At 47.7% G+C, this 14,282-nt stretch overlaps 1 protein-coding gene across 2 annotated transcripts in view; it reads right to left on the bottom strand.

Annotated features, from left to right (window-relative positions):
• Positions 1-912: 912 nt before the first annotated feature.
• The window catches only part of LOC137656839 (integrin alpha-PS3-like), a 114,799-nt gene continuing 101,429 nt past the window's right edge, over positions 913-14,282 (bottom strand). The window contains exons 22-23 of one of the 2 annotated variants that reach the window (XM_068391173.1): positions 12,935-13,070; positions 913-1,755 (exon numbers count right to left, since the gene is read on the bottom strand). In XM_068391173.1, the coding sequence (XP_068247274.1) occupies positions 1,651-1,755; positions 12,935-13,070 (241 nt within the window). In that variant the 3' untranslated portion in view covers positions 913-1,650. The remainder of the gene's footprint in view (positions 1,756-12,934; positions 13,071-14,282) is intronic. The other variant, XM_068391171.1, reaches the window with a different exon arrangement.

Genomic DNA, 14,282 nt, shown 5'->3' with positions numbered 1-14,282 from the left:
ATATTTTATTGTAGTTACTGATCTTAAAAGGCTTCATATTTTTTAAGCAATGATAATGATAATAATAGGAATATTTGCCACTACTCTTAACAACAAACTTGGAATGTATTAGTCCCAGTTCCAAATTCTCAAGCATGAGCCGTGGATGCCATGATTCAGAAGTGGTCCACTCTGGAAATTTATGGTTTCCAGTAATCAACAAATTTAGGATTTATCAACACTAATAGGATTCATATAACACCATACTGGCCTCAGATGGAGTGTTTCCTTGATTTATGGCCTCTTCCATCAAGACATATCTATTCAGACAGCTGCATTTTCATTTAATACTTCAGAATCTTTGCATTCTTCACCCAACCACATGGGCATTCTTCACCATCTCCTCAGAATAAAGTGTTTTCTAAACCTTCAAAATTATTAGCATTAGTAACTGAAAACTCATCTATTAATTCCATGTATCAATAGAAATGATGCAAAGCAAGGAAAGTTCCAAAATGAATATTTCCTTGAACAGCATCACTAAGCTCTTAAGATTTGTGAGGTATGAGAAATGTTATATCATGTTAGGAAATTAGAATTTATAAAAAAATTATGATTTGATCTGATAACTTATTTAGCAAGAAGGGAGCAAACTAATTGCAGCATTTCTATTCCTTTAAGGCTGACTGCAAAGATGAGATAAAAAGAATTAATCAAACATGCCAGTTCAATATGCATATTCAAAGTTCCTTGGTTAATCAACCATATATCTATTGAATGTGTGTGGATTTCAGAGGAATCTTAAACATGAATTATGCATTTTACAGGGTTCAGCCTTTAAAAGATGGCTTTTATATACCAAGTGGATACTCAAAATATTCAACTGTAGATAGTTAAACGAGTTTATGAGTTTTTAATATTTTTATTTGATTTTACTCAAGAATAGCAATACAGTACTTAAAAAAATGCTTTATGATTGGTCAATTACAGCAGAACCGATGTCCATAACAAGCAACTCTGCTAGTCGCATAGGAATTGATGCTTCTCTTGCTCTTTTTTAGAATGTAACAGCTTAATAACAAGGATGATGAACATGGTGTATACAAATTGAATAGTCTAATCAGATTAATGTAATATGATCAATGATTGAGAATTTCTAAGAATGTTAGAAGTAATTAAAAATGATAAAATTACTAAAATGATACATAATGTACATGACACATGCAGTTTGATTTCTATATTAATTTTGGACGGACGCAAAAAATTGCTTCCTAAACATGAGTGAGAAGTTGAAATTGTACAACCAAGTGAGTAAAGAAAGTTAATACAACATGAAGAGATAATTAAGGTTTGGACTTGAATGATACTGCCAAAAGCCTTTAGTTCAGCAGACAACAAACTACAGTAAATAAAAGCATACAAGGTATTCTGAAGCCATTGATCCTTTTTGAGAAATATTTGTCTATATACAATACTTGGCGTACTAGTTAAATCACATGTAAAATACTGGACAGTGTCAATTCTGTGTTTTATATGGTTTATCCTGTAATAAGAGTTTTTTTTTAGACAATTTATGAAAAAACATATCTGTAGGTAGGCCAGTGATGATGACAACGTTGAAGATATGACATCAATAGATTCTTGCACTTTTCAGTGATGGTGTGGAAGAAGTTAGCTCTGTTGATCCTCATTTGTAGCACCATAATTTGTGTGTGACTCCACATGAGCTCTGTGCGCCTTCATCTCCTCCTGCTTTTTGCGTCGGAAGAACCCAACCTGTTTAGAGTAGGGAATTGTATATCATGTTGATTTCATTATAATTTACTGGATTTTGGCAACATTTGTAGCTGGTATGCTTATTACTTGATTCAAGTGATACTAAATGTTGGTTCAAATGAAGCCAGTGCTGTATTTAATGGTAAAGGCAAGCTATGTTTTACTATTCTCAAGCTATCATGTTAGTAAATATAGAAGAAAGAGCAGGTGCACACACACAAACACTGATATGATAGTAGGAGGATGTTTAGAGAGGAATGTAAGAAATTGTATTTCTTCAAACACCATTAGAGGATATGATGTGAAGAGAAGAGAAAGACTAAGAAAAGAACAGTGGACAGTGCAGGAATCAAAATTGTAACATACTAAGGAGAAGAAAAAAAAAGTTTGATGAATCAAAAGGGAATGAGGCAAGAACTAAAAAGAAGGAAAAGAACTAAGTAATGAGGTAAAATACTGTATACAGTAGAGGATGCAAGAGAAATTAAGTATATAATAGATTAAAAGCAGAAGTTATATAACGAAATAAAGACAAACCATAGAGAGAGCACAGGGAGAGAATCCATAGAATTATTATGAACAGAAGGATGCCAACATGGAGAAGCAGCAAGTGAGAACACAGAACCTAGAGAGGTTAAGAGGTAAAGCTCCCGACTATTACAGCATAACAGGAAATTTTCAAAAGCCAGTGAGAGAAGTGGTCAGCCATGACAAGTTCATTACATTATGTGAAAAAATGCAAAGGGGAAATACTAGAATTGTAAAAAAACTAATACTTCCCAAATACAGTAATACCACATGATACAAAAGTTTATGTACAGTATACGGAAAAACTTCAGATACGAAGACAAAAAAAAAAGATTTTTTACCTCATATTAGGAAAAAAATATCAGGATACAAATCAAAATTTTCCTGCCCGCCCAAAAATAATTTTAAAATTTGCGCACTGCAGGAGTTACCGCCATAAAATCCTGCTCTCCTGTTGGTCAACATTTTTCCCATCATGCATCTACTGTACATATCGGCGTCCCTCGATAATTTTGTTTCGGCAACGCTATCGTTCAGATTGAATTCGTGCTGGTGGTTTTGATGTTGTACGTATAGTTGTTCCGTAACCGAAATACAAACCACGCTATTTACAAAGGGTTTACTTTTAGCGCAGCTGAAATGACGAGCCAATAGTTTTTAACGAGGGTTAATTACCCCCGCGCTAGTTAGCGGGGGGTGGGGAAGGGTAGCTTGCTACCCCTCCCCCCCTCCACACACCGGTGACTTGCTTCACTTCACTTTTGGCTCGGCGGTGATCAGACGTGTCTGTTCATCGCCTTCGTGACAGCCTTTAATTTTCTTCTTTTTCTTTTCAGCTTGTGTGATTGGTTGGAAGTTGACCTTCAGTTATTTTCTTTTATTTAATATGCGGACATGCCCTGGAGTTGCCGGCCGTCCTTGTGGGACTTTAATGTCGGACGTGATTACGGATCCTCACACCCTCTGCCCTCAATGTCGGGGCCGACGGTGCGACCAGGATAACATGTGCCGTGAGTGCAGGGAGTGGTCTGCCTCCCAGTGGGAGAGGTTTGGCCGTCGGCGTAAGAAGAAGTCCAAGAGAGACCGTTCTCCTCCGGGGTTAGCCTTGAAGGAGGAAGGTTCTCGGGACTCTTCTTCCGCCGCCCAAACCTCCTCCGAAGCTCCCCCTCGTCCGCCTCCTAAGGAGAGTCGTCCGAGTGGGAGCGCAGGCCCTTGTTCTGTTTCCCTACCTTCGGTGGGGGGAGAGGGCGTCGCCTCCCATAGCGAGGCGGTTCCCCCTCCTCCTCCGGGGGAGGTTATTGATAATAATACTTTATCCAGTGATGATCTGTTGCAGATTTGGTCGTCCCTGGGGCTTAAGGGCTTGCCCTCCAGGGTCGCTCTTATTGACCTTGTCTCGTTGGGGGCCGCTGTTAAACAGTCGCCGGTGGTAGCGGAGGTAGACCCTCTGTCTATTGTCGACGTCGTGGTGACAGAGGCCTCCGACGTGGCTGGGCCTTCCGACGCAGGTGCTGTTGCTGGTGATGGTGCTCTAGGCTCTCCTCCTCCTTCCGTGCATCCTTCGAAGGGGGAAGTGAGTCCTTCGGTCTCGACTGCTGCCCAGCTTCCTTCTGAGGGAAATGTTTTGAAGGAGACTCCCCTTCGGAGGACCGATGGTCCCGACGATCTCCCCCGAGGCCGCCTCCGCCGTAAGGCTCACCGCCCTCTACGCCACAAGGGCCTCCCTTCCCCTTACAGGGGGACTAAGAGGCGCCTTTTTGGGTCTTCGTCCTCCGGGGGGGACTCTCCTCGTCAGCCTCAACCGACTGCTCCGCCCTCCTTGAACCTCTCTGCGGACCGCTCTCCATCTCCTGCCGGATCTTCGCCTTCTGGAGAACTCGTCACCCGACGGGCAACGGTCCCTTCGGGGCTAAGGGATTCTTCCCTTACGCGAGCAGGGCCAGCGCACAAGCGCTCTCCTGCTCGCCAGCGATCTCCTGCTCGCCAGCGATCTCCTGCTCGCCAGCGATCTCCTGCTCGTCGACGATCTCCTGCTCGCCGACGCTCACCTGCTCGTCGGCTCTCTCCTGAGGTTCGCCCCCCTCGCCAGCGCTCTCCTGCTCGTCAGCTCTCTTCCGAGCGTCAGCGCTCATTTGAGGACCATCGCCCTGCGGTCTCTGACCACCCTTTAGTTCCTGCTGAACTCCCTGCTCACCATCCACCTGGTCCTGTGGCTACGCAACATCGTGCTGCGCGTGTGTCAGAAACACATGTTCGCCAACGCGCCAGCGATCTTCCCGTTCCTGCTCGTGAACCTATCCTCTCACAGGACACGCGTCGACCTTCTGCTCGCCAGCGATCACCAGCTCGCCAGCGATCACCAGCTCGCCAGCGATCACCAGTTCGCCAGCGATCACCTTCACATGCTGCCCGCCATCGCACGAACCTGCATGATCGCCCGCTTACGCATGCTGCTCCTCATCGCAATACCCTGAACGACCGCCCTCCTGCGGATGCTGATCACCATCGCACCCTTTCTCGCGATCATTCACCTGCGCATGCTGCTCGCCATCGCACAACCCTGCACGATCGCCCGCTTACGCATGCTGCTCCTCATCGCAATACCCTGAACGATCGCCCTCCTGCGGATGCTGATCACCATCGCACCCTTTCACGCGATCATTCACCTGCGCATGCTGCTCGCCATCGCACAACCCTGCACGATCGCCCGCTTACGCATGCTGCTCCTCATCGCACAAACCTGAACGATCGCCTTCCTGCGGATGCTGATCACCATCGCACCCTTTCACGCGATCATTCACCTGCGCATGCTGCTCGCCATCGCACAACCCTGAACGATCGCCCGCTTACGCATGCTGCTCCTCATCGCGCAACCCTGAACGACCGCCCTCTTGCGCGCAATCATTCACCTTCACATGCTGCTCGCCATCGCTTACCATCACGTGGTCATTATCGCCAGCGATCTTCTTCACCTACGCGGCAGCACGATCCCTCGCCGTCGCGCCATCGCTTGCGTTCGTCGCCTCGGACACGTGTTCATTTACCTGCCCACCCTCACGCCCACTCGCCTGCGCGCCCGCGTGATCGCTCGCCTGCGCGCCCGCGTGATCGCTCGCCTGCGCGCCCGCGCGACCGCTCGCCTGCGCGCCCGCGCGACCGCTCGCCCGCTCGCCTGTGCGCCCGCGCGATCACCCGCGCAACCATTCGCGCGACCGTTCACCCTCGCGCGACCATAGTTCGCGGCGAATTCCACAGCCGGTGGTAGCAGCAGGGACGCGTGCTCCTAGACGGCACTCGGGATCACTTCCATCCAAGCACAGGTTGGTATTGCAGGACGAGGACAGGTCATTACAGCATTCTTCCCCACCTTCTTTTCAGGCAGGTACCGTCGTGTCCACTCCAAAGGATCGCCCGATCCCTTTCACCTTAGCGAGGATTTCGGACTCTGTGTCCTTTGAGCAGCAGACTTGGTTTGGTCCGCTGGCACGGGCGTTAGTGAGGGTTATGAAACCAGCACTCGCCGGCCAGGGTAACAAACCAGCGGCTGTCTCTCCTACGCTGAAGAGAAAGAGAGGAGTGGACTTCGTGGTGACTTCCCCCAGGGCGAAGTTGGTTCCCAAGAGGTCGGTCTCGAGGGTCCCCTCTCCTGCACGAGTACTCTCTCCTTCTCCCGTGGACGAGGCCTTTCCGTCCTCAGGTGAGTCCAGTGGACCGGTAGTCTTCCCCCCGGCACCAGGGGGGGAGACTTCGCTTCAGGCAGGAGAATCGTCTCGTGAGGAAGGGGCCCCTCGAACCTCGTTGTTGGGATCCTGTATCCCTCCTAGGAGGGAGCCCAAGGACTCCAAGACCATCCCTAAATCCTCTGCAAGGATTCGACAGGAACCCATGACTACCCAGGGGAATGTCCACGTATCACCCCAGGAAGAGATTCCTGGGGCAGGAGACTTAGCTGCCAGCCCGCAGGGAGGAGAACAGCAAGAGTCCGAACATGCCTTCTGGCAGGTCCTAAGCCTGATAAGGCAACTTAACAGTCTTACGGATCCAGTCATCCCCCCCCGTGAAGGCAAAGACACAATTCTGGATGAAGTGTTCGACGTTCGGAAGGCCCCTAAGATCAGTGCAGCTCTGCCCTGGTCTCGGGGGCTGAAGAGTGCCAGAGCTAGGGCCAATGCTCAGCTCGCACTTCTTGCCTCCTCCAGTCGTTCCACTGCCGGGAACAAACTCATCCCTCCTCCTCGCCTTCAGCAGAGGAGGTATTTCGAGATCCTGGGTGAGCACAACCTCGCTCTTCCGCTCCATCACTCTGTGGAGGAGCTGGCGAAGGGAGTTCCCTTGGAGAAACTCTCTGCCCGGCAGGTGTCGTTCTCGGCGGCAGAGATCCTTAACCACGAGAAGGTCGCTAAGTGTGCCATGCAGGCCACTTCGTGGCTGGACTTCTGGTTAGGATCTCTGGGCATCCTATTGCGATCTGAGGACTTGTCCAAGGAGACCAATAGGAAGGCCCTAGAGACCTTCTTGCTCTCGGGCACCCACTCCATCGAGTTCTTGGCGCACCAGGTTACCACCCTGTGGGCCAACTCGGTGTTGAAGCGTCGCGATGCTGTGTCCGAGAGATTCCATCCGAAGGTCCCCGCCGTAGATGTGTGTAGGCTCCGACATGCCTCCCTCCTGGGGGAGAGCCTGTTTGAGCCTCAAGACTTGGAGCGAACGGCTGAGAGGTGGAGGAAATCCAGCCCGGACTCCCTCCTCCACAGGGCCCTTACAACTCGGCCCTATAAGCCTCCAGCCCCGCCACAACAGCAGCAACAGCCTCGTAAGGCTCCAAAACAGGCACCGGCAGCTAAGAAAGTGGTGTCTAAGCCCCAGCCCTTTCCAGCCAAGGTCAAGAGGGGTGGTAAGTCCTCCAGGGGAGGCAAGACTTCTAGGGGTGGCGGCCGCGGCCGCAAGCCCTAGGGGTGGCAGTCCCCCTGCGTGTCCACCTGTGGGGGGATGCCTTCAGCGTTGCGTCCGCAGGTGGCAACATCTCGGGGCCGATGCTTGGACGATCTCGGTGATCGGCCAAGGTTATCGCGTCCCGTTCACGTCATCTCAACCTCCCCTGACAGCGAATCCAGTGTCGTTGAGCTCCTATGCCATGGGATCGGCAAAGGGGCTGGCCCTTCAGGCCGAAGTCAAGACCATGTTCGAGAAGGGTGCTCTCCAGGAGGTCGTGGACGGCTCTCCAGGCTTCTTCAGTCGACTCTTTCTTGTAAAGAAGGCTACTGGAGACTGGAGACCCGTCATCGATCTCTCGGCTCTGAACAGGTTTGTCAAACAAACCCGGTTCAGCATGGAGACAGCAGACACGGTCAGACTTGCGGTGAGACCACAAGACTTCATGTGTACACTGGATCTAAAGGATGCGTACTTCCAGATCCCAATCCATCCGTCTTCCAGGAAGTACCTGAGATTCTGCCTAGACAACAAGATCTACCAGTTCAAGGTGCTGTGTTTCGGTCTCTCCACAGCTCCTCAGGTGTTCACCAGAGTGTTCACCCTGATTTCGACTTGGGCGCACAGGAACGGCATTCGTCTCCTTCGTTACCTAGACGATTGGCTGATCCTAGCAGACTCGGAGTCGACCCTTCTTCGACACCGAGACAGGCTTCTAGATCTTTGCCAGGATCTGGGGATCGTGGTAAACCTCGAGAAGTCCTCTCTGCAGCCGTCCCAACGACTGGTTTATCTAGGCATGCTAATAGACACCAATCTCCACAAAGCCTTTCCATCAGACGACCGGATAGCAAGGCTGAGGAGGGTGGCGGAACCTTTCCTCAGGCGAAAAGAACTCCCCGCCCAATCGTGGTTGCGTCTCTTGGGCCACCTATCCTCCCTGGCCCGTCTGGTTCCAAACAGCCGCCTCAGGATGAGATCCCTTCAATGGCGGCTCAAGTCCCGGTGGAATCAAGGATCCGATTCCCCGGACACTCTGATCCCAATGGGGTCTCTGGAACAGACGGACTTGCGGTGGTGGCTGGCCGACGAGAACCTGCGAAAGGGAGTGAGTCTTCTCGTCCCTCCCCCGGAATTGACTCTGTTTTCGGACGCGTCAAAAGAAGGGTGGGGGGCGCACGTTCTGAACCAGAGGGCCTCAGGCCTTTGGTCAGAATCAGAAAAGTGCCTACACATCAACCTGCTAGAATTGAAGGCCGTCTTTCTGGCCCTTCAACAGTTCCAACGGTTCCTGGCGGGTCACTCCGTGGTGGTGATGAGCGACAACACCACGGTAGTGGCTTATATCAACAAGCAGGGAGGCACTTTTTCGCAACAGCTATCCAATCTTGCAGTAGAGACTCTGAGGTGGACCGAAACCCACTCGATAACACTATCAGCTTGCTTCATTCCTGGCAAGAGGAATGTGCTCGCCGACAGTCTGAGCAGGGCTTCGCAGATAGTGAGTACCGAGTGGTCTTTGGATCCTCAGATAGCCAACAAAGTCCTGACTTTGTGGGGTTCCCCGACGGTGGACTTATTCGCGACAGCCTTGAACTTCAAGCTGCCCCTGTACTGCTCACCAGTCCCGGACCCCAAGGCACTCTGGCAAGATGCTTTCCAGCAACGGTGGGACAACATCGACGTGTACGCCTTCCCACCATTCTGTCTGATGAGAAGGGTGCTCAACAGGACCAGACTATCGGTCAACTGTTCCATGACTCTAGTAGCTCCGCTATGGCATCACGCGGAATGGTTTCCGGACCTTCTGCAACTCCTGACAGAACTCCCAAGGGAGCTTCCTCCACGACACGAGCTTCTCAGACAACCCCACTCCGGTGTCCCTCACAGGGCCGTAGCCTCGCTTCGGCTTCACGCCTGGAGACTATCCAGCGTCTCCTCGCGGAGAGAGGCTTTTCGCAACAGGTTGCGGAGAGAATGTCTCGGCACCTGCGAAGGTCCTCTGAGGGAGTCTACCAAGCGAAGTGGAGAGTCTTTTGTGGTTGGTGTCGTGGAAGGGGTATCTCTCCACTCGATGCCACTATTCCAGCAATAGCGGACTTCCTTGTGTATCTGCGAGAAGAAATGCGCCTTTCTGTCTCGGCAGTGAAAGGCTATCGCTCAGCCTTAAGCTTGGCCTTCAGATTGAAGGGCGTGGATATTTCTTCATCGCTAGAACTCTCTTTACTCATACGTAGCTATGAGCTTACCTGCCCCCAGTCGGAAGTGAGACCCCCTCCTTGGAACGTGGTTCGAGTTCTCAGGTCTCTCAAGAGACCTCCCTTCGAGCCATTACGCCAGGCCTCCGATCGCCACCTGTCTTGGAAGACGGCTTTCCTACTCGCCTTGGCCTCGGCCAAGCGAGTTAGTGAACTTCATGGTCTCTCGTACGACATCGCCCATTCAAGGGGATGGGGGGAGGTAACGTTCAGGTTCGTCCCTGAGTTTGTGGCCAAGACTCAGAATCCTGGAGTGCCGGATCCTCGGTTCGACTCTTTCAGGATCGCGAGTCTCCGTTCTGTAACAAACGACCCAGACCAGCTGCTACTATGCCCAGTGAGGTGTCTGAGGTACTACTTGAAGAGAACGGCTGCAGTTCGTCCTCATGTGCGAGCTTTGTTTGTGAGCACAGGCAGGACAAAGAGGAGGGTCACAAGGAACACCATCTCTGCTTGGATTCGAAGGGTTATCCACCATGCCCTGAATCCTGACCCTCCTCCGTCACGTCGCCCTCGGGCCCACGATGTCAGGGGTATTGCTACATCCCTGGCCTTCAAGAGAAACTTCTCTGTGACGCAGGTACTTCAAGCGGGGGTCTGGAAGCGTCAAACGACCTTCACAGCCCACTACCTGCAAGACGTGACCCACAAGAGCCTCGATACGTTCTCTATCGGCCCTGTGGTGGCTGCACAACAGCTGGTCTAACCTCAGGCTCCTTTTTGGACAAGTAGCAGTAGGTTGAGGGCGTTGTTACCCGGTCTTAGTCTGTGTGAATGAAAGAGTATGTCTGACCCTTACTTCTTTCTTCATTCTCCCCTCTCTTGGGGAAGCAGCATCCTGGTCCTCGCATAGCTGACCTCGACCTCTGCAGGTAACCCATGCTTCTTTGTGCTCCTAGTATTAAGCTTAATACTGTTGCGTCTCCCATACCCTGACGAGGTGGTATGGGGAACGTCCTATCCTAGAATTCCTATCTGAAGGTCTCAAGGTCAACTTCATAGGACGAGTCACACTCTCCTCCTCACACTACTTATGTAGGCCACTCGTTCCTAGCGATGCTAGGAACCTGTGAGGTACAGGGGCTCCCTCTCTCTAGTGCTGCTCACTAAGGGATCGAGCCCCCGGGCAAGCCGAAGTCAGTAAGGCTGGGGACTTTCCACCCTTCCTAAGGGGTAAGTCACCCTTTGTAAATAGCGTGGTTTGTATTTCGGTTACGGAACAAATGACAAATTCGAAGATAATTTGTATTTTTCCTAACCATACAAACCTTAGCTATTTACACATATGTGCCCGCCATCCCTGACCCCCAAGTCAAGTCCTACCTCTAAGTGAAGTGAAGCAAGTCACCGGTGTGTGGAGGGGGGGAGGGGTAGCAAGCTACCCTTTCCCACCCCCCGCTAACTAGCGCGGGGGTAATTAACCCTCGTTAAAAACTATTGGCTCGTCATTTCAGCTGCGCTAAAAGTAAACCCTTTGTAAATAGCTAAGGTTTGTATGGTTAGGAAAAATACAAATTATCTTCGAATTTGTCATTTTTCATGTTGCTTTATTCAACCTGTAATTCTATAGCTATGAGTCCCAAGAATGTTGCTTATGTTCAAGTAAAGAGGAAGAGGAAGCTTTCTATGGAGATGAATCTAGAGATAATCAAGAATTATGAGGGTAGCATGTGGTTGAGTGTGATTGCTAAGGAGTATGGCCGAAATCTGTCAATGATAGACACCATCCTTAAGCAGAAGGAAGGCATCAAAGCAGCAACACCTCCTAAGGGCATGACTGTCCTTTCAAGTAAGAGGAGCCACATCTTTGATGAGATGGAGAGACCTCTCCTATGGATTAAAGACAAGGAAATTGCTGGAAAGACAATCATCCAAGGTTTAAAGGCTTAAAGGCCACTCATGAGTGGCAGAGGCAAGGGACAGTGACATTGCCCTATCAAGCAGGACAATGCCCTAGAGACTGACCATATTACACATGATCAGCACCCAAGCCCCCTCTCCACCCAAGCTAGGACCAAGGAGGGCCAGGCAGTGGCTGCTGATGACTCATCAGATAGACCTATGGGCTCCCCCAAACCCCCCATCCTTAGCTCACAAGGATGGTGAGGATGCAGCAATTAAAGAAACTAATGAGTCTGAGCGGGACTCAAACCCCAGTCTGGCAATCACCAGGCAAGGACGCTACCTCCAGGCCACCACAACCCTAAGACGATAATCTGCCACAAGACCAGCGCCATATTCGGTGATCTCGTGCATACTGAGGACAAAGACAATGCAGGAGAAGGGGCATTGCAGCAGGCCCCTCCAGAGTTTAAGGCTTCACGCGGGTGGTTTGAGAGATTTAAGAGATGAACTGCCGTTCAATTGGTGGTGCGGCATGGGGTGGCTGCCAGCTCAGTACATTTGAAAAAGTATCAGAAACAAGCTTTCTTAGATTGTTATTTTTCAAAGAGGTCATTAGTAAGCCGAGGCGAAAGTTAAAGTGATCCGAAAAAACGAAGAAGTGGAAGGAAAGAAGAAATTGATGAAATTTAAAATGTACAAAACTTAGTGAAAAAAATTAAAAGAAATTAGAAATAGAAATAAATTTAGTTTTAAGTATTTTCTAAAGTTAAGTGTTAATGTTGTCTACCATTTGTTGATTTTTTCTGCCGTTTGTTCTCCTCTGCTGCCACTTTCACTTTTGGACATCACCTCACTCGAAAGGTAAGGTTTCACATTTTCTTATCATTTTCATATTATTATTTTCCATTTATGATCTAATATCTACTTCACTTACAGGTATTAACAGTTAGGTATATTGAATGATTCAAATGTATTTGGCTCTATTTCATTGCGGCTACAGCTTTATTATGAAATTTAATGTGGTTTTTTTATAGGGCTTGGAATGAATTAGACGATTTACATGTAAAATATGACTCATTATACGGAAAAATCATGATACGAAAGCCACTCCGGAACAAATTAATTTCGTATCGTGAGGCAATACTCTAGTAACAAAAGGGTGAGGGTTTATAGGCTAAAGTGTGAGAAACAGGTAGCTGGAGCATTATGTGAAACCATGGGAGGAGTTACTGGAGGAATAGTTTAGAACTATTATAAACTAAACAGGTGTGTGTGTGTGTGTGTCGATTTTAGCAGGGAAACTAATTAAAGAATTACCATGCCCAATGGAAAATATCTATTGTTTATGGACCTTAATGTAATTAACAGAGTAACATTAGCATTGCACAACTCATGATCTCTGTTGGAGACAGATCCATCAGAAGAATTTTCAACTGTCAAGTAATTGAATCACACCATTGTGTCAACATTTTAAACTCATAAGGTTGACCTAGAGGTTTTGTTTTTGATAAATAGGTCTGTTCTTGATAAATAAATTGAAACTCCTTTGAAGTTTAATTAGTGAATAAAGTGAAAACATTGTAATTCTAAATGTTTAGTGATCATTATGATGTTACCTTATATAGTATCAGAGCCAGAAGAAGCAGCAGTAATAGTCCACACATAATTGGTATGAAGATGATCCACCAAGCTACTCTTTTTACTGGTAGACTGAGAGGAACAAGGTCAGTCTCTATAACAGCTGAAGTGTTTCTATTTGAAAGAAAATGAGAAAAAAACTGTTAATCAGACGTGTAATGGCCTTTCAATTTCAATGGTATGTTGATAATATATGTATTACTAGATGCATTGAGTCAGATTTATAAATATATTACAATTATTATAAAATGAGAATTTTAATGATAAAATTTCCTATTTCTACACTCACTTGATGTTCATATTGCTGCTTCTCCAAAAGCCTGGTTTGATTGACACCTGCCCGTAATATTTTTAGAAGTTTTGAAATTTTTCCTATTTTCTTTTGCTTTAACTAATACATGCTCTTAACAAAGGACTAGAGCTCTCTAGCAGTAAGTGATCGGAAGCCTTGGTTGTAGTGGTTGTAGCATTCATAGGTATATTCTTTATTTTCGTACTGGACATTATCCCTCTTCTTGATACTATGAGTCAGTGGGGAGTAGGGTGGGCATGTTGAACATCAGGTGAGTATAGAAATAAATTTTATCATAAAAATTTTAGATAATTTGAAATTCCCCTGATATTCATATTGCTGACTCCCACACTGTTGGAGGTGGGGTGCAATTGAAGGAAAAAGAGCAATTAATTTTTATACAAGTATTTTGTATACAGTACTTGTCTAGCTTACTTTGAAATACAGGATTCTAGATTGTTTACTAAAGTAATAATAAATACAGTACTGTACTGTAAAATGGCTTTTTAAGACAATGTTTTACAAACACCTTGCTACACCATTGAGCTGCTGCTATAATTTTTCAAAAGAAAAATTTCTGCAATAATCAAAAAGGTAGGTGCACTTATAATATCATGTACTTTCACTCTCAAGCATTGATGATTTTTTTATCTAATTACTTGTGCGCTTCTGTGATTGTGTTTTAACAAGGCATGTCGAAGCATTTTTGTTAAGCAGGCAATTATGGACACTTAGCCCACAGAATAAATTAGGGATACTACCTCTTATTACCTTTCCTATGTCCGAATACAAGTTTCCTGCTCTTACTGGACAACAAATTATTCTCTGCACAACTGTTTTCATCCAGTTTTAGTGAAGGGATGTGGAAAAATTGAGACAGAGACAATCCTTAAACCATTTTGGGCTTGAAAGAAGGTAAAAGAGACAAGATTATATAGTTTCCCAAAGCCTACCCTGATCTACAACGCATGTATTTCCCTTATGCTTTTAGCCGACGCTAAAGCCAACAGAACGCTAGCTGTCACTGCATGGTG

This window comes from Palaemon carinicauda, chromosome 17, assembly GCF_036898095.1.
Source record: "Palaemon carinicauda isolate YSFRI2023 chromosome 17, ASM3689809v2, whole genome shotgun sequence".
NCBI classification, from domain to species: Eukaryota; Metazoa; Arthropoda; class Malacostraca; order Decapoda; family Palaemonidae; genus Palaemon; species Palaemon carinicauda.
The sequence above is the reverse complement of the archived record's forward strand: the minus strand, read 5'-3'. Positions and strand labels throughout refer to the sequence as shown.